The 26,321-nt window shown below is 56.1% G+C and overlaps 2 protein-coding genes across 2 annotated transcripts in view; one reads left to right on the top strand and one right to left on the bottom strand.

The window, feature by feature from the left end:
* The window catches only part of LOC308518576 (mesothelin-like), a gene marked incomplete at its 5' end in the record, with an annotated part of 24,159 nt that extends 5,678 nt beyond the window's left edge, over nt 1-18,481 (top strand). The window contains 10 exons of the mRNA XM_081090296.1: nt 14,493-14,577; nt 15,195-15,238; nt 15,333-15,435; nt 15,714-15,892; nt 15,986-16,141; nt 16,246-16,388; nt 16,462-16,589; nt 17,145-17,239; nt 17,554-17,737; nt 17,810-18,481. Of these exons, the coding sequence (XP_080946422.1) occupies nt 14,493-14,577; nt 15,195-15,238; nt 15,333-15,435; nt 15,714-15,892; nt 15,986-16,141; nt 16,246-16,388; nt 16,462-16,589; nt 17,145-17,239; nt 17,554-17,737; nt 17,810-17,898 (1,206 nt within the window). The 3' untranslated portion in view covers nt 17,899-18,481. The remainder of the gene's footprint in view (nt 1-14,492; nt 14,578-15,194; nt 15,239-15,332; nt 15,436-15,713; nt 15,893-15,985; nt 16,142-16,245; nt 16,389-16,461; nt 16,590-17,144; nt 17,240-17,553; nt 17,738-17,809) is intronic.
* Nucleotides 18,445-26,321, bottom strand: LOC308518575 (mesothelin-like protein; the record flags this gene model as incomplete). The annotated part of the gene is made up of 15 exons (XM_081090295.1): nt 18,445-18,882; nt 19,324-19,564; nt 19,775-19,869; nt 19,944-20,074; nt 20,984-21,111; nt 21,194-21,349; nt 21,424-21,617; nt 21,921-22,068; nt 22,259-22,349; nt 22,649-22,842; nt 22,916-23,060; nt 23,198-23,283; nt 24,782-24,902; nt 25,849-25,969; nt 26,258-26,321. 15 exons carry the CDS (start codon nt 26,319-26,321, stop codon nt 18,746-18,748), a joined length of 2,052 nt encoding a protein of 683 aa, XP_080946421.1. The 3' UTR covers nt 18,445-18,745.

Raw genomic sequence — 26,321 nt, 5'->3', positions numbered from 1 at the left:
CTGGGAGAGCCACCGCAGGTGCCCTGGCTGAAGTGGCCTCAGACCACCCCAAGACACCTGCCATGCTGAGGCCAGGGGCCAGTTCTGAGGCCCACCAGGGGTGCTCGGAGAGCTAATCCAGGACCAGGCCATGTGCAGCTCCCCGAGGCTACGGGAAGGCGGCCAGCTGGGCTGGCACAGTCTATCCAGGACCTCAGGCAGGTACTGCCCCATCAGCTTGGCCATACCCCAACCCTGACACCTGGCATCTTCCCTCCCAGCAGTCAGTGAGCCACCTGTCCCACCCCCAGGCACCAGCCCCTGCCGACTCTCCCCTCCCCTCGCTGCTCCCTCCCTTGGCTCACACCCTGAGCCTCTGGGTCCAGTGCAGCAGATGGCGGTTGGTGAAGACAGTTTCCCAGGTGCCCACCCAGCCGCTGTGGGAAGTTTGTGCCACTGGGCACATGGACATGGGTGAGCGTGAAGGCCCTTGAGGGGCCCTTCTCAGCCCACTGTGGTTCAGATCTGTGGGGGGAAACAGCCCCCAAGCCTGGGGCCTTGGAGCAGGGCCTGCAGGGTCCAAGCCTGATTTCTGATCCCATCTGTGCCCCTGAGCCTTGCACATCTGCTGCCCCCAGTGACTGTCCCAGGACTCCAGACTATGGGGGGGGGGGAGGTCAGAGGGCTAGGGTGTCCCTACTCATCTGCTTTCACCCCTAGATGCCTTGTAGGTCAGGAATTTTCTGCAGCCCCTCACGCTGGGGTTGGAGATGTGGGTGGAGTCATTGGGAAGTCCTATCCAGACCCAGCTCCGGGGTCGCGACCCCCGCCCTCCTACAACTAATGGAAGGTGTCACAGGAGTTGTCCACTGGAACCTGGGCCAGGAAGGCACCGTCCACAGGCAGCAGGAAGAACCCTATGCAAGCCTGGAACCGGGGCTCGATGCCCTGACTGCACTGCCTGGGAGGCAGGGCCCCGGATGTGAGGGAGAGGTCCAGCAGGAGGCAGCTGGGGCCCCATTGGGAGCTGGGCCTGTGAAATGGGTCAGCTGGGCAAATGGCAGCCCTCTCTCCCCGTCCCCAACAACTCAGGACAGCCACTCATGTCCTCGGCATGTCTGAGAAGCAGGCCAGGGCCCTGAGGAGTGTCTGGGCGGGGCAGCCGCTCCTGGGCCAGCTGGATCAGGGCCAGCAGGGCCCAGCCAGGGACCTGTCAGCCCCAGGATTGTGCCACATCATATTGGGGGTGTCCTGGCTCCAGACCCAGCTGTGCACGAGCCTCCTCTGCTCCTTCGAGAAGGCATTGAAGGCTGCACCCAGGACAGTCATGGTGGGGGTTGGTTTGGTGAGGGTCTAGGAGTCTCGAGGCCATGCCAGCCCTGGGGGTTCAGCGGCAACTCTCACAGGCTCCACTGGGCCTCAGCCCAGGGCAGCAGTGGGAACAGGCAGGCAGGCACTCACAGGCAGGCACTGCCCAGCCGGTGTCCGTCTCGTGTCCTGGCCCACAGCCTTCACCCTGTGTGCCCACCTTGGATGAAGCACCTGTCGGGGGCATGCACATGGTCTCCAGCTGGGAGCAGTTAGTCATGAGGCCAGGAAGAGGGTCAGTGGCCCTCAGAACCAGCCCCTGAGGTCAGTGGTGGCCGTGGTGAGGTGGGATCTGACATAAGGCAGTGGAACATGGCCTCCAGGATGATGGTGCAGGCCCCTGGGAGGAGGGGAGAAGGGCTGACCTCCTAGAGTTGGGAAGACTAGGCTAACCATGGAAGGCTTCCTGGAAGAGGCATGTGGAGCAGAGATCCCATGACAGGTCTGCTTCAGGCTCCAGACCAGCGGACTCTGGTTTCCTTTTTATTTTGCCTACATTGGGGGACAGATTTTTTTTTCAGAAACCAGAGCAGGAGCCAGTCTACTGAGCTCAAGGCACAGCTCCTGCCTTCTGAGAGCACCGTCCTGCCGGGGAGCTGGCTGGTTGCCCTTGGCCTCATGGGGAGTATCCACACCAGCAGTCAAACGGGCAAAGCCAGATTTCTTAGGCATGAGGTATCCTGATGAGGAACAGATTTAGCCATGTGAAAATAAAAGAAAAAAAGTTTTTAAAAAATGTGCAGTATAAACAGCCCCAAAGTTGTTTTGTTCACACAGAGTGAAAAGGCCAACAATAGCCTGGGGGGAGGTACTTGTAGCCAACCTCTGACAGAGAGCAGGGACAAATAGGAATCGTGTATGAGGGATGGAAGGTGTGTAAGGAGCCAGTTGTGCCTAGCCTGTGTGGCTCAGTGGTTGAGCCTCAACCTATGAACCAGGAGGTCACGATTCTATTCCTGGTCAGGGCACATGGGCAGGTTGAGGGCTCGATCCCTGGTGCGGGGCATGAAGGAGGCAGCTGATCAATAATTCTCTCTCATCATTGATGTTTCTGTCTCTCCCTCCCTCTCCCTTTTTCTCTGTAAGCAATAATCTATCCTAATAAAAGGGTAATATGCTAATTAGACTGGATAGACCCGATGTCTTCTGGACGTCTTTCCGGACAAAGCCATAGCGGCTGCGAGGGCTGAGGAGGGCCAGCAGCCTCAGGGGCCGGCAGTGGCAGCAGCAGTGGGGTGAGGGGGTAGCGCCTTCCCCTAATTGGCCCGGTCACCTCCCACAGAGGGAGGCCAGACTCCACAGGGAGCGGGCCTAAGCCGTCAGTAGGACATCCCTGAGGGCTCCTAGACTGTGAGAGGGGGCAGGCCGGGCTGAAAGACACCCTCCTCCCCCAGTGCATGAATTTTGTGCACCAGGCCTTTAGTAATAATAATAAAAAGCCAGCTGTGTTCCTGAGCGCATCCTGCAAAATGCTAAACCGAGACCAGAAGGAAGCTCACCTCCAGGTTGCAAAGTTGCTGGAGTGGGAGTGGGAACCAGGGCAGCTGTCTTCTTTCCATAGTCCAAACCGTCACCCCTCCTTTCATGGTTATCACTTACTTTTGCTTATTAAACCTATGGTTGGATCTGTCTCTCCACATGGTCAACACCTGTTATTACCCACCTTTCTAATTTTGTAAATCTCCTTCTTTGAGTCTGAATTTCTGTGGTTACTACAAAGGCTGAGCCTGTCTCCAAAAACTACTAGCCATCCTGTCTTCTTATGAGAATTCCTGCTTGTTTCCTTGGCCCCCTTTCTGTCGGTTTCTTGGTTTTTTGTTGTTATTGATTTGTTTGTTTTCTCACTTACCAAGCCATGAGCACTTTTAGGTAATGGAAATCTCTTCTCCCTGTTCGCTGCCAATTTGTCTATTGAATAGAAATCTTAAATTCTGACGAAGTCAAGTTGACCCACACTTTGCTGTGTTGTGTCTGTGTTGGCATCTTTCTTCATTCCACCAAGCCTTTTTCTATCCATAGAGTTTCCTCTATCATACGTCGGCCGTTCATGCATTTGGTATCGGCCTATACATGTCAGCCAGGGGTCTGCTTTATTTTTCTTGACACAGTGACTCATATTTTTCTACACCGTCTGCCCCACAGATCTGCCCCTCCCGGCACCCCTGTCATTGTTTCATGGAACCATCCTTCTCATGTATGAGGTCCCCACATGCACATGGGCATTTTTTTTCTTGAAATCTCTTGTCTGCCCCTTTGTCTGTTCCTGTGTTAATCACAGTGGCTTTGTCTTAATATCTGGGAGCTTGCTACTTCTTTTTAGATCATAGATATTTATTCCCTTTATTTTTTGAATGAATTTCTTGTGTTCCTGCGGAAAAACACACACCCTCTGAAGGTTTTTATTGGGATTGAATTGAATTTATAGAATAATTTTAGGAGCACTGTCCTCTTTATCATGCCGGGTTGTTCCATATAAAGGTATTCTGCATTATTAAGTAGATTTCTAGGACTTTGTGCATTTCATTTGTTATTAGAAACGACATGTTTTCTATTAAATTTGTTATTACTGTTGACATAAAGAAATACTACTATGCTTTATGGTGGTAAAATATACATATAATAAAATTTATCATTTCAATCATTTTTAAGTGTATGATTCAGTGGCATAAGCACATTCACAATGTTGTACAACTGTCACCACCATCCATCTCCAGAACTTTCACCCCTTCCCACGCAGAAACTGCCTCATGAGACGCAGGCTCCCTCTTTCCCCTTGCCTCCCCAGACCCTGGGAGCCTCTGTTGTATTTTCTGTCTGTACGGATTTCCCTAATCTGGACATTTCATATAAATGGAATCACATGACATTTGTTCTTTTGTGTCTGGCTTTTTCCACTGAGCATAATGTTTTCAAGATTCATCCTGGTAGTAGCAGGTAGTAGAATTTCATTCCTTTTTATGGCTGAATAATATTCCATTGTATATAAATGCCATATTTTGTTTACCCAGTCAACTTGGGTTGTTTCCGCCTTTGGCTAGTGTGAATAACACTGCCATGAACATGGGTGTAGAAGTATCTGTTGAGTCCCTGCTTTCAGATTGTTCAACCATCTAAAATTGCTGAGTCATGTGGTAATTCTGTGTTTAAATGTTTAAGGAGCCCTGGCTGGTTTGGCTCAGTGGATAGAGTGTCAGCCTGGGGACTGAAGGGTCCTGGGTTCGATTCTGATCAAGGGCACATGCCTGGGTTGTGGGCTAGATCCCCAGTGGGGGGTGTGCAGGAGGCAGCTGATCAATCTCTTATCATTGATGTTTCTATCTCTCTCTCCCTCTCCCTTCCTCTAAGAAATCAATAAAAATATATTTTAAAAAAGAAAAACAAATGTTTGAGGAACCACCAAACTATTTTTTAGTGGTTGAAACTTTTCACATTCCCACCAGCCATACACAAGGGCTTAACTTTCTCCATTTCCTTACCAAGACTCATTATGCTACTGATTTTTAAATCAATTTTATTGTGGTTTAATTTATGTGCAATAAAGACATCCATTTAAAATGAAAAATCCAGGAGCATTTGAGATCTTGTTCCTGGGCATATGTCATCAGTTTGGCTCAGATAAACTCTTGTAAAAATCCCCGACAGGTTTGAATGTTTCTTACGTCGCAGTGTACTTGGCGTAGTACAGCAGGGTTTGGAAGTAGCCCACCCGGGACCACCCTGTGGACCTGGGCCTGGTGCTAGGGACCAGTGAGGGCCCATTGTGCTCCACTGGTTCCCCGCTTTGCATCAAGTGAACTGGGCTGATTTTCTCTTGGAATTGTAGCCTTTGCTTCAACCAGCAGGCCACAACTTTATGCGAGATGTTCTTAGAAAATCCTTGAGGTGGGTAGGGTTGAAATAACCCAGGGAAAGGAAAAAAAGTGGGTAGCTGCTTTTAATTTTGGCTTTTATATTTTTTATTGATTTCAGAGAGGAAGGGAGAGGGAGAGAGAGAGAGATAGAAACATCAATGATGAGAGAGAATCACCGGTTGGCTGCCTCCTGCACGCTCCCTACTGGGGATAGAGCCCAGAACCCGGGCATGTGCCCCTGACCAGAATCAAACACGGGACCCTTCAATCCACAGGCTGACGCTCCATACCCTGAGCCAAACCAGCCAGGACTTTAATTTTGGCTTTTTAATTGAATTACTTACTAAGAATCTAAACAAAATCTTTGCTGGTAAATGAGAGACTGAACTCTCTTTAGCTCAGAAAGAGAAAGGACACTCGCTTCCCCAACCCAGATAGCCAATGGGGTGATGGTAACTGTTTAGACCCCCAAATCCGGGGTGGCAGAGATGGGGGCTAGGAGTTGGTAAGCTCCTGCTCGGGTATTCTTAGGTGACTAAGAATCACTGTGAGTTGTCTGGGAAAATTTCCTCTAGGGCGTAGAGCAGTCCTATGGGGATGTTCACTGCATGGCTCATCCGGAGATGTGCACGTAAGGGCTGGTTTGCCCTAGTAGTTTATTCAGACTCCACAGATCTCATGGGGAGTCGTGCCTCCCAGGTCAACAAGGCCCACAAGCCAGCCTCCCGTTAATGTTAAGCTGGCCACGATGAGGATCCTTCGATACTTCTCAGTTAATCTTTTGTGCACACAATTAGAAAAAGCCAGCTATAAAATTAGGCATAATGACTGGAAAACATATTCAATTGGTCTCGCAAAGCTTCAATAAGAGGATTAGATACATGGATCAACCTATGATGTCTTTTAGGTGTCAACCCAATTCTTTGAGGTATTAAAAATGGCTGCCCTTATTTATTTATTTATTTATTTATTTATTTATTTATTTATTCTTCACCCAAGGATATTTTTCCCATTGATTTTTTACAAATATGTTTTTTATTAATTTGCAGAGAGAGAGGAAGGGAGAGAGAGAGATAGAAACATCGATGAGAGAGGAACATCATTGATGGGCTGCATCCTGCACACCCCCTGATCGGGAATCAAACCATGACCTCCCCGTTCACTGGTCAAAGCTCAACCACTGAGCCACTCGGGTCGGGCCACTGTCCTTATTTTAAAAGGGTGAAGGTCCTTTGGTACTCGACTTATCAAGGACAGATATAAATTGTATATGCCTGCAAAACAAAATTTGGACCCAGCTATTCTGTTTGTGTCTATCTGTATATGTTTATTAATGTGTGTTGTAAATGTGAGATAATTTTCTACCTGTAGATGGTATTGTTAAAATTAATTTAAAGGCAAGCACTTATAAGGATTGAATATTCTAAAATTCTCAGAAATACAGAAAATAACTCAAATGCTTTTCAAGTTCAAGTGACCTAAGATTAATCCTTAGTAAATAAAAGCTAGCTTAAGTTTGTTGGTTTAAATAAACCAGACTTGTCTTTATCTTGCTTAGGTTTTACAGAAATACCCCATGTTAATAACTGACTTTGATGTTATTAACATGTTTCTAGAAGTTATAAAATGCCTCTATAAATCTACCAAGCTAAAGAATGCTAATCGATTATTTTTTAGTTTTCATTAGACATTGATGTTTTAAGGATTAAAAATCCCAATATATGTATGAATAACGGCAGTGTTTCCAAAGGGCCCCTGGAACACCTCAAAAGATTTGTTTTATAAACATTGTAAAATAAGTGATGAAAACTCCTGGGATCGGTACACAGTGGTTGTAAATTAAATGAATGAGTCAGGGCGATGGGAAACCCAAGACTGTTCTGTGGTTCTTCCTGGCCTCTGGCATTATTTAGTGCATTTAAGCTGGGCTTATGAGCTGACATTATATTTTAAAAAATATTTTCTGCCCTGGCCGGTTTGGTTCAGTGGATAGAGCGTCGACCTATAGACTGAAGGGTCCTGGGTTCATTTCCAGTCAAGGGCACATACATACCTCGGTTGTAGGCGCCTTGGCCCTCAATAGGGGTATGCGGGAGACAACCAATCGAAGTGTCTCTCTCACATTGGTGTTTCTGTCTTTCCCTCTCCCTTCTCTCTCTAATTGATAGTTTAGAGAGAGAGGAAGGGAGAGGGAGAGACAGAGAGAAACATCAGTGTGAGAATGAAACATCCATCATTACCCCTACACATGTTGATGAATCAACGTATTGAAGGACATATCTGAAAAGCTAATGAATATTCTGTTAAGACCCTCCTCTGAGTCCTCCTATAGGATTCCAGCTGCCAAGGAAAGATAAAAGAGCCTCAAGACAAAAGATCCGCAGCTTGATCTCCCTCCTGGGAGCACTCCCACATCTTACCCTCCCCTCACTTCTTCCCCCACAGGCATGCATCTTCCAAACTCCAGGGGACCCTACGAGACTTGCAACCAGGGGAGCAGTGGGCAGCAGTTGCTCAACCCGGGCTAACCCTTGAACATGTCTCCAAGGCTCCCTTTTCTCTGACTTTCTCTCTTCTGTTGCTTCTTCTACGTTAGGCCCTTCCTTTGTTTCACACCCCTGGCTGTAACATACTCACAAAATCACCTGGATTTGTGTTGTGAAATCTTTCCTACACAATGTAAGGAACGTATAGACTACCATCAGACCCTAGGCAGACCGCCCTGGGCCCAGACCCCATTCAGTAATAATACAATTCAACACCCCCCCCCCCAAACAACCTAATTAAAAAATGGGCAGAAGATCTGAATAGACACTTCTCCAAAGAGGACATACAGATGGCCAACAGACATGAAAAGATGCTCAATGCCACTATCATCAGAGAGATGTAAATTAAAACCACCTTGAGATATCACCTCACACCTGGTTAGAATGGCTACCATCAATAAGTGTTGGAAAGGACGTGGAGAAAAGGGAACCCTTGTGCACTGTTGGTGGGAATGCACATTGGTGCAGCCACCATGGAAAACAGTATGGAGGTTCCTAAATAAATTGAAATTGGAAGTACTTTATGACCCAGCAATTCCACTTCTGGGTAATGTATCTGAAGAAACCCAAAACACAAATTCAAAACAATATATGCAACCCTGTGTTCATTGGTGTGTTATTCACAACAGCCAAGAAATGGAAGCAACCCTAGTTCCCATAAATAGACGAGTGGATAAAAGAGCCGTGGTTCATATATACAATGGAATATTACTCGGGCAAGAAAAAAAGAAATCTTTCCATTTGCAACAGCATGGATGGACCTAGAGGGTATTATGCTAAGTGAAATAAGTCAGAGAAAAAGAAATATTATTTGGTTTCACTTATATGTGGAGACTAAAGAGCAAAGTAAATGAACAAAATAGAAGCCAACTCATAGACACAGAGATCAGACTGATAGTTGCCAGAGGGGAGGGGAGATGGAGGAGCTGGGTGAAAAAGGTAAAGGGATTAAGGTGTACAAATTGGAAGGCACAAAATAGTCAGGGTCTGTCAAGTACAGCATAGGGAATATTGTCAATAATGTAATAAATATGTATGGTGCCAGGTGGGTACTTGAAGTATTGGGGGGACCGCTTTGTAAAGTGTATGATTGTCTAACCCAGCCGTGGGCAAACTACGGCCCGCCTCGAGGCCCACCCACTTGGGCCCAGAACTGCGGTTCACCAGGGAAACCCTGAGACATTGAAAAGCAAGCGGCCTTCAGGACAGGCTACACCAGCCGTGGGCAAACTACGGCCCGCAGGCCGGATCCAGCCCGTTTGAAATGAATAAAACTATTGAAAAAAAAGACCGTACCCTTTTATGTAATGATGTTTACTTTGAATTTATATTAGTTCACACAAACACTCCATCCATGCTTTTGTTCCGGCCCTCCGGTCCAGTTTAAGAACCCATTGTGGCCCTCGAGTCAAAAAGTTTGCCCACCCCTAGTCTAACCAGTATGCTGTACACCTGAAACTAATACAAAATAATATTGAATGAAAACTAAAAAGAAAAAAAAGAAAATGCCATACAAAAGTGATCATATTAATTTGTACTCCCACCAGCTGTATTTGAGAGTTCCAGTTGTTCCATATCCGTGTCAACACTTGTCATTGTCAGTCCTTTTAAATTTAGTCATTTTGGTGGGGGTGTAGTGGTATTTCACCGTGGATTTGATTTGCATGTCCCTAACGAGTGATGATGATGTTGGGCATCTTTTCATGTGCTGATTGGTCTTTGGCCTGTTTTTAAAAACAGCTCTACTGAGCCCTAGCCAGTTTGGCTCAGTGGATAGAGCATTGGCCTGTGGACTGAAGGGTCCCAGGTTCGATTCTGGCCAAGGTCACATGCCCGAGTTGTGGGCTCGATCCCCAGTAGGGGGTGTGCAGGAGGTAGCTGATCAATGATACTCTCTCATCATTGATGTTTCTCTCTCCCTCTCCCTTCCTCTCTGAAATCAATAAAAATATATTAAACAAACAGCTTTACTGAGATATTCTCATAATATACAACTCACCCACTTAAAGTGTACAATTCAATGTTTGTCAGTATATTCACAGAGAAGACCCTCCTTTAACCTGAATTATCGAACACTGATTATCTTTGGGATTTAACATTTGCTTCAGACTTGATAATGTTTTTTTAATGAAATCAACCTAAAATTACAATGGAAAACAGCACTTATATGCAAAACACGTAATGTACTACCGTCATATTAACGAGTGCTCTGTGAATCACCAGTAACACGCTTTATACACTTCCTGTGCTGTCAGAGTTAAAACAAGAAGCGAACTCCTCATTCCCATGCCCGTCTGCAGAGGCTGTATCTTTTGAGCTCAAACAGTTGTTCTTGATGCAAACACAAAGGAAATTTCCACACTTTAAAATCCATTGAACTGTGCAGTTGAGAAGCTCCCACCTAACCCTCAATTAGAAGTGATTAATCCTGTTATTAAGACCATCCAGTGAATTTTTAAAATTCCAGAGTTTGAATTTTTGATTCCTAAAATTTCCTATTTGGTTCTTTACAAAAATATTTTCTGTTTCCCCTACCTCTCCGTTCACAAAAGCTTGTTTTCCATGGTCTCTTTGGGTGTGGTTGCAATGGGGGTAGTTGCAATAGCTTCTTTAAAATCCTTGTCTGTAGTTCTAATAGCTGACTCATCTTGGTATGGGCCCCAGTTGATCCTTTTCCCTTGAGGCTGGGTCACAACCTCCTGGCTTTTCCTGTGTCGAGTATTTTTGGATTTTCTCATGAACAATGTGACTATGATGTTGTATAGACACTGAATTGTTATATTCCTGGGAAGACCATTCCTGCTTTTGCTTTGTTCTGGTGGGCCGTCTCTTTCACCGTGAATTCTGCTGCTCCCGAGGTGGGCAGAGGTCAGTCTCGGCCCATTTTCCATCTTGTCTGAGCTGTTTCCTGTCTGCCTGCACACGCATGACTCGGGGGTCGGCAAGAGGCTCGGGTAACGTCTGAGCCCTCATACCCGGTGGCCACCCCCCGGGCTGTCTCCATGGCAGAGCCGCGCCTCACACAGAGAACCGCTCCACGCTGGCATCTTTCCCAAATATCAACCCCCCTCAGGATCTGACTTCTGTTCTCTCCGGAGGGCCCTTTGGAAACTGTTTTTTTCACATTTTCTTAGAACTTTTCAGTTGTTGTCTGTGGACAAGACTTTAAGGCACTTGCTCCTCTATGGACTTCGTAAGTTGATTCTTGTCCCGGGCAGCCCGGTTGAATTTTGTACAGGCGTACCGTGGAGATATTGAGGGTTCCGTTCCAGACCACCCCAATAAAGCAAGTCATCATATTTTTGCTGGGGAAGGACCTTGCCTTCAGTTTGTAAAAAAGAAATAGCAGCATCTGTGAAGCCAAATGAAACGAGGCATGCCCGATCAGTTAGCATTTGGTTTAACTGCGCAGGTAGAACACCCAGCCCATGGAGCCGGTCAGGGACGGGCAGCGGCACGTACTCAGCGCAGCAAAAGGAAACCTCTGCAGGTCTAACTCAGAGAAGTCCCACACGGGGAATTGCTGTTCACAGCACCATCGGAGGGGCTGGCAGGGAGTGAGGGAGTCGCCAGTGACTTTGGCCTCAAGGCCACACGCCCGAGGCTGTGCTCTAAAGTCAGGGATCTGTGAGCCGTCACTGGAGTCCAGCCAGCACAGAGGTGCGCGTTGTCCATGCCCAATGGCCAGCAGCCACAGCACCAGGAAGGCGCCTTCCTCCTCCCATCCGGCGACGGCCAGTGCCGGGCAGGTGGGCTCCCAGGGCCCACTGTGCTGGAGAGCAGTGCTGTGTGCTCGCTGGAGCTGGTCGGGTTGGATTTGTCTCCCCCGACCCCTGGACCCTGGCAGCCCCCCACCCAACCACTTCACGGCACTACCAAGAGCCCAGAACTCATTAGAAGGAAGCCACAGTGTGGCCAGTACTCTGGGAGTCACATCCCGGCTGAGTGGCCACCACCTAGCATGTCTTGGTCGTGCCCTGTGGAGATGCCGCCAGGGCCCCCAGGACAGTGATCACACCCTGGCCATGCAGTGCAGTTTTGGCCATTCACTGAGCCTCAGTTTCTCCACCTGAGCAATAGGAGAGTCAGAGCCCATGGAGCAAGGCCTTGGCTCCCGACAGGTGCCTGGTACATGGAGGTCAGCCCGGAGCTCCACCCACACCCACCAAGGGAAGGGCCCAGGCAGCTCTCCACCCGCACCTCTCCTCCTGGGCGGCCCCTCCGCAGGGTCCCCACCCACACATTCCTGGAGCATGAGCAGCGCTGCTCCCCGCTGCCCCGGCAATGCCTCATTTGCTTCCCGGACAGACCCAAAGGCTGCTGGCCTCTTGACCACCCACTTCGCAGCTGAGGAAACCACGGCAAAGGAGGCTCAGGTTTGGTCCATCACTCTGGACTCCAGAGTCACTACGGGCAGGCCCTACCCGGACCCTGGGCAGGGGCATGGGGTTGTGCCAGGGTCACCTGGAACCCAGCTCAGTGTTCAGGCTCAGGAGGGGCTGGCCACAGCCTCACGCGTGGGGGCTGGAGGCGGATAGCGGCTCGGTCAGGGTGTGGGTCGTGTGTGGGCAGGCCTGGGAGGTGAGAGCCTCCTGGTAATCCAGCCAAGCTGCTCTGGGTGGGAGCAGGGATTAGGCAGAGGCTGGTACTGAGACCCACCCAGCAGGGGCACCTGCCAGCCCCAAACAAACAGGCTGGGGGAGGTGGGACAGCCTCTGCCTCTGCCACTGCGAATGCCCCTCCCTAGTCCTCATTGCCCTTGGGGAGCAGCGCAAGGCCCCCCCCCCCATGCTCCAGGGTGGTACCCTGAGGGTCAGCTCTGTCCTGCACCAGCGGCTCCTGACACACTGTGTGACCTGGGCTGCTGCACAGCATCTCCATCGGAGACCTGTCCTAAGCCTGTAAGCTGCTCTCCTGCCGCCCTCTCCCTGGAATGTGGTCTGACTTCATATCCCATCACTTAAGGGCCAGACCTTGGGGACTGAGGCTGGGCTGAGGTGGGAGATTCTGCAGGAGGGGCGGGGGCGGGGGGACAGGTGGGGCAGGCGGGCCGGAGAGAGCCTCTGCCAGTGTCCTGCAGCCACCACCTGCCCGGCTGTGAGCGCGTGACTCTCAGGATGGGGGGAGGAGTTGGCCACTCCTCCCTCACAGTCACCTCCACCTCACACGCAATTCTGAGGAGCTTGTGGTCCACTCAGACCCCAGGTGGAGGCTGCTCTGGTAGCAGGGGCAGGGGCTGGAGGGCAAGGGCAGGCCAGCCCTCTCTGTGGCCAGGTCCCGCACCCAGGGTCCTGGACAGGGCCCGAATCTTCCTTGCTCCAGCCTCTGACCAGGGCTCACATGCAGGGGGTACCAAGCGAGTATGCAGGTGGCTCTTGAGTAACAGGTGGCCAGGAGGATGCTGGTCTTAGAGGACTCATCGGACCATGTTCGGTTCTACCCTGTCCTGCCCCCCCTGGGACCCATGTCACACACAAGTACCCACGCCCTGGACTGGCTGCCACACCATGATTCCTGCCTGTGGCACCCTGGCCAGCTTGGAAGCTGCAGCCTTAAGACAGCTGAGGTGTCTCTGTGGCCCCAGCCCGACCTTGGGTGGGGAGGGCAGGGTGCTGATTCCAGGGCCCACGGTGGCTGGCAGAGGCTCCCAGGGTGGCGCACCCGGGGTGCTGGGGGCCCCTGGTTATGTGGGTTTGGGTGGAGGCTGAGGGGAGAAGCAGGGGGAGGTGCAGCTCTTGCCTGGTCCCACCCACTGCCCGTTTTCTCCCATCCGCTCTGGGGCCTGGTGCGGGAGGCAGAGGGATTCCCTGGGGCCTTGCCGCTCCTGAGGACACTCCCTGCAGGCTGGCTCTTTGCACAGCGGAAAGGGGTTGCTGAAGCATGAATGTGCCCCCCCCCCACCCCCATTTATGAGACAGGGGTGGGGCTGACACAGGCCTGGGCAAAGGCTTGGGGGAGGGGGCGCTCCACTCCACCGGCCACAGGCAGCCTCCAGCCCTGGGCCTCCCTGGGCAAGTGCAGAAGGTGGTCTGGCTCCTTCAGGCCCCACCCCAGCCCGGGACAACCCTCCTCACCCGCCTCTCACTCTGGAAACTGCAAGGGGACCTCCCACCCCCACAGGAATGCCTCCCCACTCACTGCCCCACCCAAGGAGCTGGAAGGTGGGAGGCGGCCTCGCCCTTTGGCGCCCACCCAGGCCTCTGTTTGAGAGGGACTTCAGAAGGGAAACCACCAGCTTTGTCCACCTGTCTGGGCCCTGGGTTTGCACAAAGCCCAGCACCTGTGGCTGTGGGTGTGGCAGGGTGTGGAGGGGGCACATGGCCATACCCCAGGTGGAGGGGCTAATCAGCAGGACTACCTGAACTGCTTCATCCCCCTGGTGCAAATGGGGAAACTGAGGCCAGCCTGAGCCAGAGGCGGCCCTGCCTCCTGCCTGCCCTGCGCCGCAGGGAGAGAGGACGGGCCAGCTGTTTGCCTGCCCCTGGAGCGCGCAGGGTTACAGCTGGCGGCAGGGTTGACTCAGACCCCACACCCCTGGCAGGAGGGGCCAGTTTCCCGGAGGGGGCGGGCCAGGCGGGCCAGGTGGCTGCTTGGTCCTTAGAGTGGGCCCGGAGGCAGCCCAGACACTGCTGCAGGGGCCTGAGAAGGTTCCACCCGGAGCCCAGGGGCTCTGAGACCCCTTCACTGGCTGTGGGCATGGGCATGGGTGGGTGAGCGGTGGGGACATCAGAGGGGCTGTCCTCCACAGACCATGGCCTTGCAGAGTGCTCGCCCCACCCTGGGGCTCCTCAGGACCCCCACCCACGGCCTCCTGCTCCTGCTTCTCAGCCTCAGTGAGTACTGGGGGTGGGCTGCTGCGAAGGGTTGGGATGGGAGAGCGCTGGAGGGCAGCCAAGGATTCTTAGGGGATCGGGATCTCAGGAAAGGCTCTCTCTGTCGCTGGACAGCCACCGCCCCCCTACCCCCCGTCCTTGGCAGGTGCCTCCAGTCCCAGGCAGATGTCTCAAATCTCAGTGTTCTGAGTTCAGGCGGCGTCCTGAACCTCAGCGGTGCCGAGTTCCCGGCAGGCTGTCAGCCATGTCTCTTCCTGTGGTGCCCCACAGGGTTGGAGGCTGAACCAGGGCAGTGATGTTATGGGGACTGAGGCCAAAGTGAGGGTGTTTGGGGGACAGGTGTCTGACTGCACTGAGCAGCGGTGTCCCAGGAAGAGGATGCGGGAGGCCTGGGCTCCCTGGTGCGGTGCCGGACCTGGCCTGGGGTGCGGTGTGGTGGCTGTGACATCATGGGGTACAGGAGCCTAACCTTCTGTGCCCACACCTGTGGGGTGTATTCGGGGCTGGGGGTCAGGGAAGGGATGGCTTTGCCTCCTTCCTCCCCAGGGTAGGGCCTGTAGCAGGCACACCCAGAAGCCCCTGGCCATCCCCTCGAACCTTGTGTCCCTGCCCTGCAGGGTGGGTGCAACTTTCCTGGGCCCAGACTGCAGACACAGGACAGGTAATCTGGGATAAGGGGAGGGTTTTCTGGCCCTAGGCAGGTGTCCTTAGATGCTGGGCCGTGTGGCTCAGCCAGAACCCTGCTCTGTCCTCAGGGTGTCATGACCCCATGGCTGCAACGTACCTCCCAGGACCTGTCCTGGCAGCAGTCTGAGCCAATCGTCATTCTCCGGAGGAGGGCTCTGCAGGGCACAGAGAGTGAGCACAGGGCCCAGCCCGTCAAGTGTCAGGAGATCCTGGGGGTGGTGGTTGAGGGGCGGGTGGCTGGCATGTGGGCTCACCTGCTGGTGCTGTGGCCTTTCTGGCTACTCCGCTCACTCAATTTTGGAGAATGGACAGAATCACCCCATTGAGACAATGGTTAAACTGAGGCCTGGAGAGGGTCATGTGTGGCCCAGGGTCTCAGCACAGGTGTGGGAGGAAGAGGAGGTTGACTGGGAAAGCCCAGTCCCCTGACCCCCTGCCTGCCCCTGTAGAGAAGGCCTGTCCCCCGGGGAAAGAGGCCCATGTGGTGGATGAAAACCTCGTCTTGTACACGGAGTGGGAGCTGGAGGCCTGTGTGGATGGGGCCCTGCTGGCTGAGCAGATGGACCGGGTGAATGCGATTCCCTTCACCTACCAGCAGCTTGACATTTTAAAGCGCAAATTGGACCAGGTATTTCCTGACTTGGGTTCCCTCTTGCGGTGCCAAAGCCTTTCCCAGCCCCCTGGGAGTGGCTGTGGCCCTCATGGTCAGTTTCCCCGGCAGGTCTACCCACAGGGGTACCCTGAGTCCCTGATCCAGCACCTGAGTTACTTCTTCCTTGAGGTCTCCCCCGAGGACATCCACAAGTGGAATGTCACTTCCCTGGAGACCGTGAAATCTCTGCTTAAAGTCAGCACAGGGCGAAAAATGGATGCTCAGGTGACCACCTGCTGGGAGGGGAGCACAGGGGGTGGGCTGTGCAGGCCTGAGCGAGCGGATATGTCTCTTCCTGCCCCGAGGCATCTCACTGGGTCCTCCCACAGGTGGCTGCCCTGATTGCCCGCTATCTGGTGGGAGGGGGCCGGCTGGACAAGGCCTCCCTGGACCTGCTGGCCAGCTTCCATCCTGCCTACCTCTGCTCCCTCCGTCCCGAGCAGCTGGGCTACGTGCAGCAGGATGTTGTCTGGTGAGTCCCTGGGTCTGCTGGTGTGGAGGGTGTGCTGTGCTCCAGGCTCACGTGGCCCCACATGCCTCCCCAGGGTGGTCAGGCCGCAGGACCTGGCTGCGTGCCGTCCCCCGCAGATGGAGGTCCTCTATGACAAAGCCCGCGTCGCTTTCCAGAACATGAGCGGCTCTGCATATTTTGCAAGGATCAAGCCCTTCCTGGGTGAGCCAGGAAGACATGGGGGGTGGGGGTGGGGTGCCTGAGGTCCCCATCGGTGCTGCCAGCTCCTCACCTCCCTGGGCGTCCCCCTGGTGGTGTGACCAGGGGTCAGGGTGCCCTCCATCCCGCTAAGCCAGCGGTTCTCACCCTGTGGGTCGCGAACAATGAAAATACATCCTGCATATCAGATACTTACATGACGACTCATAACAGTAGCAACATTGCAGTGATGAAGTAGCAACGAAAATAATTTTATGGTTGGGGGTCACCACAGCATGAGGAACTGAATGAAAGGGTCACGGCATTAGGAAGGTTGAGAATCACTGCTTAGTGTATATAGGCTGAGGCCCTGTGCGTCTGACCCCTGCTCAGGCACTTGACCACCTCCAGCCTCTACCCAGACTGGGAGAGGCAGGGGGTCACCAGGGTTTGCCCAGAAATTCCTGAGGAAAAGGGAGTCCCGGCAAAGGAAGTGGGCTCCTGCTAGCTTGTGGTCAGAGGGTGAGGGGGGGGAATGTTGTGAGGTCTTATGCGCAGGGCCCCTCTCCCTGGGCACAGGTGGGGCCTCCACGGAGGACTTGCGGGCTCTCATTCGGCAGAACATAAGCGTGGACATGGCCACGTTCAAGAAGCTGCGGAAAGAGGCCTTGCTGGTATGGCCACCAGAGGGGCGGGGCCATTGGAGGATGGGCCGTGGGAAGGGAGGAACCACGGAGAAGGGCTTGTCCAGGACGCGCGGAGGGGGGTGGTGGTGGGGGGGGCAGGGGGGGCCTTTCAGGGCAGGGGCCACTGAGAGGGTGGGGTCTTGGGAGGGGCGGGGCCCTTGAGCCAAGGCCAGCTCCAAAGTCTGAGGTGCTGAGGCAGGGTCTGTGGGCTGGGGAAGCATGGGGTGGTTTGGACACAGCAGAGTCCAGCAGCCTCTGGACAGAGGTGGGGAGACCCTGACGGTCGCCTGGGCCTCCGGCAGCCGCTGACCATTGCCGAGGTGCGAAAGCTTCTGGGTCCAAACCTGGAGGGCCTGAAGGCAGAGCAGAAGAACAGCCCTGTGCGGGACTGGATCTCCCGGCAGCGGCAGAGCGACCTGGACAGCCTGGGGCTGGGGCTCCACGGCATCCCCAACGGCTACCTGGTCCTAGACCTCAACTTTCGAGGTGGGCGGGGAGGCCTGCGGGGAGGGCTGGGCAGATGAGGTGGAGGGTCTGAGTCACTCCCTCTCTGTGCAGAGGCCCTCTTGGGGGGCTCCCACCTCCTTGGACCTGGATCTGCGTTCACTGTGATCCCCGCTCTGCTCCTGGCTTTGCTGCTGAACTGAGCTCCCTGCCCTGGAGGCTGAGTGGGGCCCTGCTGTGGGATTCCCACTGGTGGGAGCGGCCTGGGCGGTCCCTGCTCCATCCCGGGGGGTTGGGGCTCAATAAAAGAGAACCCCTTCCCCCTCCAAAGAGGTGACCTGTGGTGCTCTGGGGAGTGGGGGGAGGCCCTTCTGGCTGTGGTGTTCGGAGGGGCAGGGTGGGGTTGACAGCCGTGGTGTCCTGGGCCCAAGTGGCTGTGGTGTTTTGAGGAGGAGGGGCTGGCTGGCGGTGGTATTCTCAGGGGTGGGGGCCTGCGGGCTGGAACCTGTGGACGGTGACCCCTGAGTTGCAGCCCTTCTGTTTGTACGGAAAGGAGGGGAAGCAGAGCAGGGACTCCAGGCAGGAGGAGGGGAGTGTGAGGTGGGGGTTGGGCTTTCCTGATGCTGTTCCGCTGCCCCTGTCTCCCCTGAGGCCAGGCCAACAAACCCAGGGTGGCCTTGGTGACTCCTCAGGAGATAGCGGAGAGGGTCTCTGTGCCCCTCCTCGGGGCAGGGCAAAGGACACACACAGGAGGATCACCTTGTCCTTTATTAAAATCAGCAAAGTAAAAGAAGAAAGACATAAAACCCGGGAGTGAGTGCCATGGAGCCCGCTCCCCAGCCCCAGTTCTTTGTCCTGAAGAAGACCAGAGGGTGGGGCATGTCTCCCACAGCGGGCAGGGGCCGGTGACCCGTCGTCACAGCTCTGCCCAGGCCCTCAGTGCAGCTGCAGGTCCTGGGAGCCGGGTGTGGGCAGGCTCCTAGGCGAGGTTGAGGTTTTCCGTGCCTGGGGCTTGCACCTTAGCCTGGGCTGGCATCCGTCTGGCTTCACCTACCAGCACAGCGCTGTCTTCAGAGGACATTGTGAGTCCCAACGGGGCCCCAGGGCACCCCAATACAGCAGCCACAGGAGGCTGGAGGGCAGGGCCACAGCAAGTAGCAGGTACCCCAGGTGGGCTGGTGGGCTGCCTGTAGGTGCAACATGGAGAGAGTACCCATCAGTCCTCGCTGGGAGCCACACCCGGGACCCTCCCGCGGCTCTGGGGCAGCCCCTCCCTCTGGGCTCCAGGCTCGCTATCCCTCTGGGTGGGGAAGACCATGTGTGGCCACTCTTCTGGGCCCCAACAAAGATCTCAAAGCTTCCCCCTCCCTGGGATTTGGCTTCTACTTCATGCAGATCAGTGGGCTTTGGAGGAGGTGATTGTATCCTGCGGTAACTCAGTGGGTGATACAGGGTGAAGCCAGTGCCACCCAAATGTCAACTGAGGGGCAAATGGAAAAACTGTTGGCCAACAGAGTATGAGATTGGGCGCAAGTAGCAGTTTGGGGTCCATGGGGCCCTGGGCAGACAAGGCCAAGCAGAGGCAGGGGAAAGCCTGCCAAGGGGGAGGGCTGGATGTGGGGCTGTACCTGAGGTGGGGGCGTCCTTCCCAGATCCTTCCCCTGGGGAAGTCAGATGGGATGTCCAGGGGGTGTTGCTGTGAGTCCTGGTGGGGCTGGTGGGGCTGGCGGGGTCCGTGTCCAGGCCCAGCTCGTCCAGGGACTTGTTCAGGCTGCGGAGCCAGGAGCTGATGGTTGGGTGGCTGCGTGCCTTCTGCAGGTCCCCCACGTTCTGGCCCAGCAGTGTTCTCACATTGTTGACACTGAGGTTCTTCAAGGGAAGTGGGGGCCCAGCTTTAGGACCAAGGGGAGACCCGGCAGGGCAGCGCTTACCCAGGGAGTGAGCAGGGGTGAGATGTGGCAGAACCAGCCTGGAGAAGTGACCGGGGCCCACTCTGGGGTGCCTTTGGACCTGTGGCCTAGGGCTCCCCGGGTTGGCCAGCCTGTCCCCCGCCCCCCAGGGCCAGCCCCCAGGGCCCACCTGCAGCGCGCAGGGGTTCAGGTTGGTGAAGGTGTGGATGTCCATGGAGACGTTGGCCTGGGCCAGGCGCTGCAGCTCCTCTGTGGGGGCACCGCCTGAGGAGGGGAGGTGGTGAGAGGGAGTGGGGGCTTCTGGAGGACGGTGGTCTGCACACAGGGCGGGGTCTCACCGAGGTAGGGGCGCACGAAGTCGTAGTAGGCGGCGGTGGGCCCGGTGCTGCCGAAGGCCTCTCGGGCCTTGAAGAAGAGCTGGTTCTTCCGGCTCTGAGGGCAGGAGGAGGTATCCAGGGCCCCGGCCAGCCTGGGGAGGGGAGACGGATGGGCAGGCTGGGAGCCCTCCTCCTGCGGTGGGCTGGGCCTGGCCCTCGCTCCCTAAACCGCAGCTACCCTTTTGCCCTCTCTGCTGGGCTGATAGTGTCTCCCCAGAATTTATTTTCTACCCCAAACCTCAGAATGTGATCTTGTTTGGCTCTTTCAGAAAGAGGCTCTTTCCTACGTATAGATGTCATCAAAGTAGGACGAGGCCCTACTGAATCAGTGTGGGCCCCAAAAGCTAACGACTGGTGCCGTAAAAGAAGGAAAGGTAGACACAGACACGGGCGGGAGACAGCCACGTGCTGATGGAGGCAGAGAGAGGGTGATGAGGCCGTAAGCCAAGAAAGGCCGAGGTTTGGCAGCAACACTAGAAGTTGGAGGAGGCAGAAGTTTCAAGGGGAGCCTGGCCCTCTTGACACCTTAATTCCAGACTTCTGGCCTCCAGACAGTGAGAGAATACATTTCTGTTCTCGTAAGACTCAGTTTGAGCTCTGGAGGGTGTGGCTCAGTGGTTGGAGCACTGGCCTGCGCACCGAAGCGCTGCTGATTCCATTCCTTGTCCAGGGCACATACCTGGGTTGTGGGGTGAGTGCAGGAGGCAACCAATGGATATGTCTCTCTCACATTAATGTTTCTCTCTCTCTCTCTCTCTCTCTTTTCCCTCCTGCTCCCTCTTGCCTTCTACTCTCTGAAAATGAATGGAAAAAGTATCCTTGGGTGAGGATTAACCAAAAATAAATGAACAAACAACAACTCAGTTTGGCAGCTGTAGGAAACTAACACACCTGTGTTGGCCTGGCCCAGCCCCTCCTGAGCCTCCGTCTCCCCCCCAGTTCTGCTGGGTGAGGAGGTGAGCTGACCCAGGGTGCAGCGCGCGTGTGGCTGGTCGGCTCACCGGAACTCCGAGGGCCGGATGGCCTGGATCTGGCGGGGGCTCATCCAGCAGAGGCGGGAGCCCCCGATGGCCACAAGCAGGGCGCTAGTGATGGTGCCTTTGTGGTCCAGGAACTTCTGCAGGATGGCCTGGGGGCAATGCTGGGGTCAGGGTCCGTGGGTACCCCCACCTCCCAGCCGCACCACCTCCCCCCACCCATCCTGCCCTCACCTCCGTCTGGTTCTCCAGGGCCACGTCCGAGGCCAGCAGGGCCATGACGGTGTCCCTAGACGTGATGTTCCACTGGCGGATCTCCACGAGAGAGTACAGGTAGACCAGCGAGGCGATGAGCCGGAGCTGCCCCTCCGGGATGCCACTTGGGTAGATCTGAGGCAGGCGAGCGGATCAGGCCCAGCCCTGGCGCCCACCACCCACCTGCCTCCACCCAGTCTTCAGTGTACCCGAGCCAACTTGGCCTTGACGACGCGCTGACACTCAGTGGGCAGTGGGTGCTGCAGCAGGCGGTCCACGTTGGCCCTGAGCACGCGGCTGCCCAGGCAGGACTCGAGCTGGGAGCAGTCGTAGTGAAGCAGGAAGAGGTCATCCTGCAGCGTGGCCGCCGTGATGTTGCCTTGGGTGCAGGGTCGCCCTGTGGCTAGGGGCGGGGTTGATGGCAGGCTCCACCTCACTGCTAACCCTCACCCACCCTGGGCTCTCTCCCCAAGCTTGACCCCTAGCCAAGAACTTGGCTCAGAGTAGACCAAGTCCAGCCTGACCTTGACCTTGACCTCCAACCCGGCCCTGGCCCAGAAGTCCAGCCTCACTGCCTCTGACCGGTCGGCCTATGCTGGACACAAGCTCAGGAGGTTGGGCGGCAGGTGTGGCCATGCATTGGGTGCCCCCACCCAGGGATCAGGAGTCCAGAGCAGTGTCCCCAGGCCACAGAGACCACACTGACCTGTGCCCCGCTTGGGCCGTGAGGACATCAACTTGGCCTTGGCCTTGGCCTCAAGGAAGCTGGTGACAAAGTGCCTGATGTCACGCTGGCTGAGCCGCCCTGCTCGACATGCAGCCACCATGCTGCCAAAGAAGTCCAGGCCCACGGCCTGGCAGCGGGTGCTGAAGACGCCACAGCCGGCACCTGGTTCCTCCCCCATCCCACAGATAGAGACTCTGTGATGGCAGCAACTGGGGACATCGCTCAGGCATTGGGTGGCCTAGAGGGTCTGCTGGACACCCCTCTCTGTATCTAGGGCCAGTTCGATTCCCGCCCCCCGCCCCAGGGCACCATCCTACCTCCTGCACCTGCATCCACAGGCTGGAGCTGATGTAGGTGGCCAGCGGTCCCAGAGCCTGCAACCCCTCCAGGTTCCAGGAGATAGGGGGCCTGGTGTGCGGGAAGGGGGGGCTGGGTCTGGAGCAGCACCCAGCCCTTGGAGTGCACAGTTCCCAGGGCCTGCCCTGCTGGGGCCCCCTCGCCTGCCCAGACTCTCTCCCACCCAGGCTTCAGGGCAGGGGATTGAGGCGCCCAGTGGGTGTTGGCAGCACCCCAAAGGCTGTGAGTGACGTTAGAAGTGGGAGATCAGCGGGGCTGTGGAGCTCAGTGAGCTCTTAGGCCCAAACCCCAGGCTGCCCTCGGCTCAGCTCCAGGAGGGAGGCCTCGCAGAGGGGATGGGCCCCACCCACCCAAGCACGGTCCTCCCGCTGGTCAGCAGTGTGTTGAGAGCAGCCTGCTGGGCAGGGGTCAGCCGGGGGCAGCGCTGCAGGTTCTGCAGCACGTGGGGGTCCGAGGCCATGATGCTGGACGCCTCCATGTCGCACACCAGGACCCCGAGGAGCAGCAGATCTGAGGCGCTGAGCCGTGGTGGGTGGGACACCCCCTGCAGGACAGCAGGTCAGCGAGGGCCCGGCCCCAGGTCCCTGCCACCCTTCCTGTCCCGCCCCAGGGCCTACCAGGCAGGCCAAGGCGGAGTGCTGCAGGGCGGCCCTCTGGTCAGGCAGGTTGGCCAGCAGCTCGGTGTCCCCCTGGGCGGCACGGCCGGTGAAGGCCCGGCAGTCGGCTTCCCTTACGTGCCCCAGGCTGCAGGCAGGTGGGGGGCTGTTGGGAGGGCGGGGCCTGCCAGGGGTCCTCCGGGGTGGCCCAGGTGCCCCTGGGGAGCTGGGGTCCCCAGGACCCAGAGGAAGCATGCTCAGTCTGCCGGATGTTGGGAGGGGCTGGGGAAGGGGTGCACTCACTTGTAGAAGAGCAGCAGGTCAGGTGGGTGCAGCGGAAAGTCACTCTGGAGGCCACGCAGGGCGGCCAGGTTGGCCAGGCAGCTGAGCTGGGTCGGGCGAATGATGCCTCACCCCCTCGCCAGCCCCTTCCTCTCTGCCATGTCACACTCCCCCTCAGTTAGGCCTTTGGGCCCAAGACCCCTATGTCCGGCCCCATATCCATCCAGTTCCTCCTCCCACCTGCCTGCTCTGTGTCACCTGGACTTGATGCCTTCCTCTGCCTGCCTCCACCTCCACATCAGAGTGGCCCCAGATGGGGCAAACCCAGCCTGAACATTAGTCCCCCCCAAACCCCGGGCTGGCATTCAGGCCCTGTCCACCCCGCCCACTGCACCATGGAGGCTCATCCCAGTGCCACCCCTGCCCTGACTTCCTATCCGGCCTGGTCTCCTTTGAGGTCGTTTCAAATTTATTGGTAGTTGTTTTTCTTCTTTTATTTTTGTGTGTGTTCCTTCCTTTTATTACTAGATTTATATTAACTTTATAATGAGAATGATGGATATCCTTCCTTCCTCCCCCCTTCCTCCTTCTCTCTCTCCCTCCCTCCCTCCCCCCTTCCCTCCTTCCTTCCTTCCATCCCTCCCTCCTCTTTCCCTCCCTCCTTCCATCCCTCCCTCCCTCCCTCCCTCCCTCCTTCCTTCCTTCCCTCTCTCCTTCCTTCCTTCCCTCTCTCCCTCCCTCCCTCCTTCCTCCCTTCCCTCCCTCCCTCCCTCCTTCCTTCCTTCCCTCTCTCCCTCCCTCCCTCCTTCCTTCCTTCCCTCTCTCCCTCCCTCCCTCCTTCCTCCCTTCCCTCTCTCCCTCCCTCCCTCCTTCCTCCCTTCCCTTCCCTTCCCTTCCCTTCCCTTCCCTTCCCTTCCCTTCCCTTCCTTCCACTCAGGGCAGGCCATGCTTAGGTCAGCTGTGAGTTGAGGTGGGCTCAGCCGGCCCCCTCTCATGGCCCAGGGGGAAGGCCAGCAGGCTGGAAGATCTACCCCAAGGGAGTCAGGAAGAGGCCAGCGCAGGCCAGGTGAACAAGCCCTCACCCAACCGAAAACAGGCTGGGGTCTGTGGGCAACTGGCCGAGAAGTCCTAGAGACAACCCAAAGTGGGCCCTACGGGGGGTGGGCAGGCTTCTGTCACCTCGGAGTCGGCCTAAGACAGTGGCCGGCAAACCACGGCTCGCGAGCCACATGCGGCTCTTTGGCCCCTTGAGTGTGGCTCTTCCACAAAATACCGACTTCTGCGCATGGGCCACGAAGTTTCAATCGCACTGTATGTGCGCGCCCGCATGTGGTATTTTGTGGAAGAGCCACACTCAAGGGGCCAAAGAGCCGCATGTGGCTCGCGAGCCGCAGTTTGCCGACCACTGGCCTAAGAGATGCCTCGTGGGCGGCTGTGAAATTGGCAGGTTGGCATAGAGACCGTCCTGGCCGAACGGTCCTGGCCCTTGCTGGCCTGTGTCCCTGCCGGGGACACTCTCCCTCCTACCCATCTCCAGGGCCTCTCCTGGGAGCCTGTTCTTGCCCTCGACACGCCAGTCCACTCATGCCAACCAGGGCTTCTTACCTGCCAGGCTTTGAGGAGCACCTGCTGCGATGCCATCCTCCTGATCAGAGCTGAAAGCCGGTCCCGGGACAGCTGGCTGGCTGGCTGGCAGCGGAAGCCTTGCAGGAGGGAGGTGTTGGCACTGAGCAGAGGAGGCAGGTGGTGAGGGAGGAGGTGGGGCGGGAGGGGCAGCCCAGGCGGCAGCATGCAGGATGGGGGTTAGACTCGCAACACCGAAGGCGTGAGACACAGGCAGTGTGGCAGGCAGGGCCTTGGCACAGGCGGGACTCCAGCATCTCCCCCGCCCGCCCCCTCCTCCTGTGAGCGCCCAGTTCAGGTTCTGAGCTGTGAGCAGGGGAGGCCCAGGCTGGGTGTTTGCTTCCTCCCAAGGCCGGTCCCAGCAATGGCTGAGGGTTTGGAGGAGTTGTAGCCTGGGCACCTGCTGGGCAACACAGCCAGTTCCTCTCCTGGCGGAGCCTTCCTCATGGTATGAGTAATAAATCTCGTGACCAGGAAGGGGTCTCTGGGGCTTTAACCTGGGTCCAGTGGTCCAACTGGGCCTCCAGCCTTTTCTGGTCAGTCAACTGATGGCTAATCATTGACCTCTAACTCCCCAGGGAAGGAGAGGACAGCCGAGCCTAGGCATGAACCGCCCCCCCTCCCCCCCCTCCCCAAAGTGCACGGAAACAATGCAGGGTCTGTTTGGGGCCTGAGGGGGCAGCAAAGCCTTGGGCTAGAAGGAAGGAAGTATGAGGACTCAGGATGAGCCGTGATCGCCTGCCAGGCCGAGGGGAGCAGTGGGAGCAGTGGGGGGCTCAGGAGGGACCCTAGCCCCAGCCAGCTCTGATGGCCTGGCCGCCTGACTCTAACGGAGGACACTGAACTCTGGGCCACTTGCGGGCCAGGTGGATGAGTCACCTGGACCTGGGTGGGTGATGGCCAGGCCCTGGTTCAGAGCCAGAAGTCGGGGGCCCCGCCACAGCCATGCCTGGTCATTGTCTGCAGCCCCTGGAGGTGGTCCCTCCTTCTCACCCACCCTGTCCTCCAGGCCTGCCAGGGGATCAGCTGCAGGAGGGGAGGGCACTCACCTGGCCCACAGGTCGGCCCTGCTGGCATCCAGCCCTTCCTGGGAGAAGCCCTCAGCGTGGGCACCAGCGCAGTGAGTAGTGAGCCACATGCAGAGGATGAGGCCCCGGCTCACCAGGGCGCCTGGAACAGAACAGGCCGTCAGCAGCCTCTAGCCCAGTGGTTCTCAACCTTCTGGCCTTTAAATACAATTCCTCATGTTGGGACCCAACCATAAACTTATTTTCGTTGCTACTTCATAACTGTAATGTTGCTACTGTTAGGAATCGTCATGTAAATATCTGATATGCAGGATGGTCTTAGGCGACCCCTGGGAAAGGGTCGTTCGACCGCCAAAGGGGTCGCGACCCACAGGTTGAGAACCGCTGCTCTGGCCCCTCGAAGGCTGAGCCCTGCTGAGGGGAAGCACGCGTGGGAGGTCCAGCGCGGGTCTGCCCAGGGATCCTGCGTCCAACATGGAGGCCTCGGACGCCAT

The sequence above is a fragment of the Myotis nattereri genome (genome assembly GCF_964212035.1).
Source record: "Myotis nattereri genome assembly, chromosome: 4".
Classification (NCBI taxonomy): domain Eukaryota; kingdom Metazoa; phylum Chordata; class Mammalia; order Chiroptera; family Vespertilionidae; genus Myotis; species Myotis nattereri.
The sequence above is the reverse complement of the archived record's forward strand: the minus strand, read 5'-3'. Positions and strand labels throughout refer to the sequence as shown.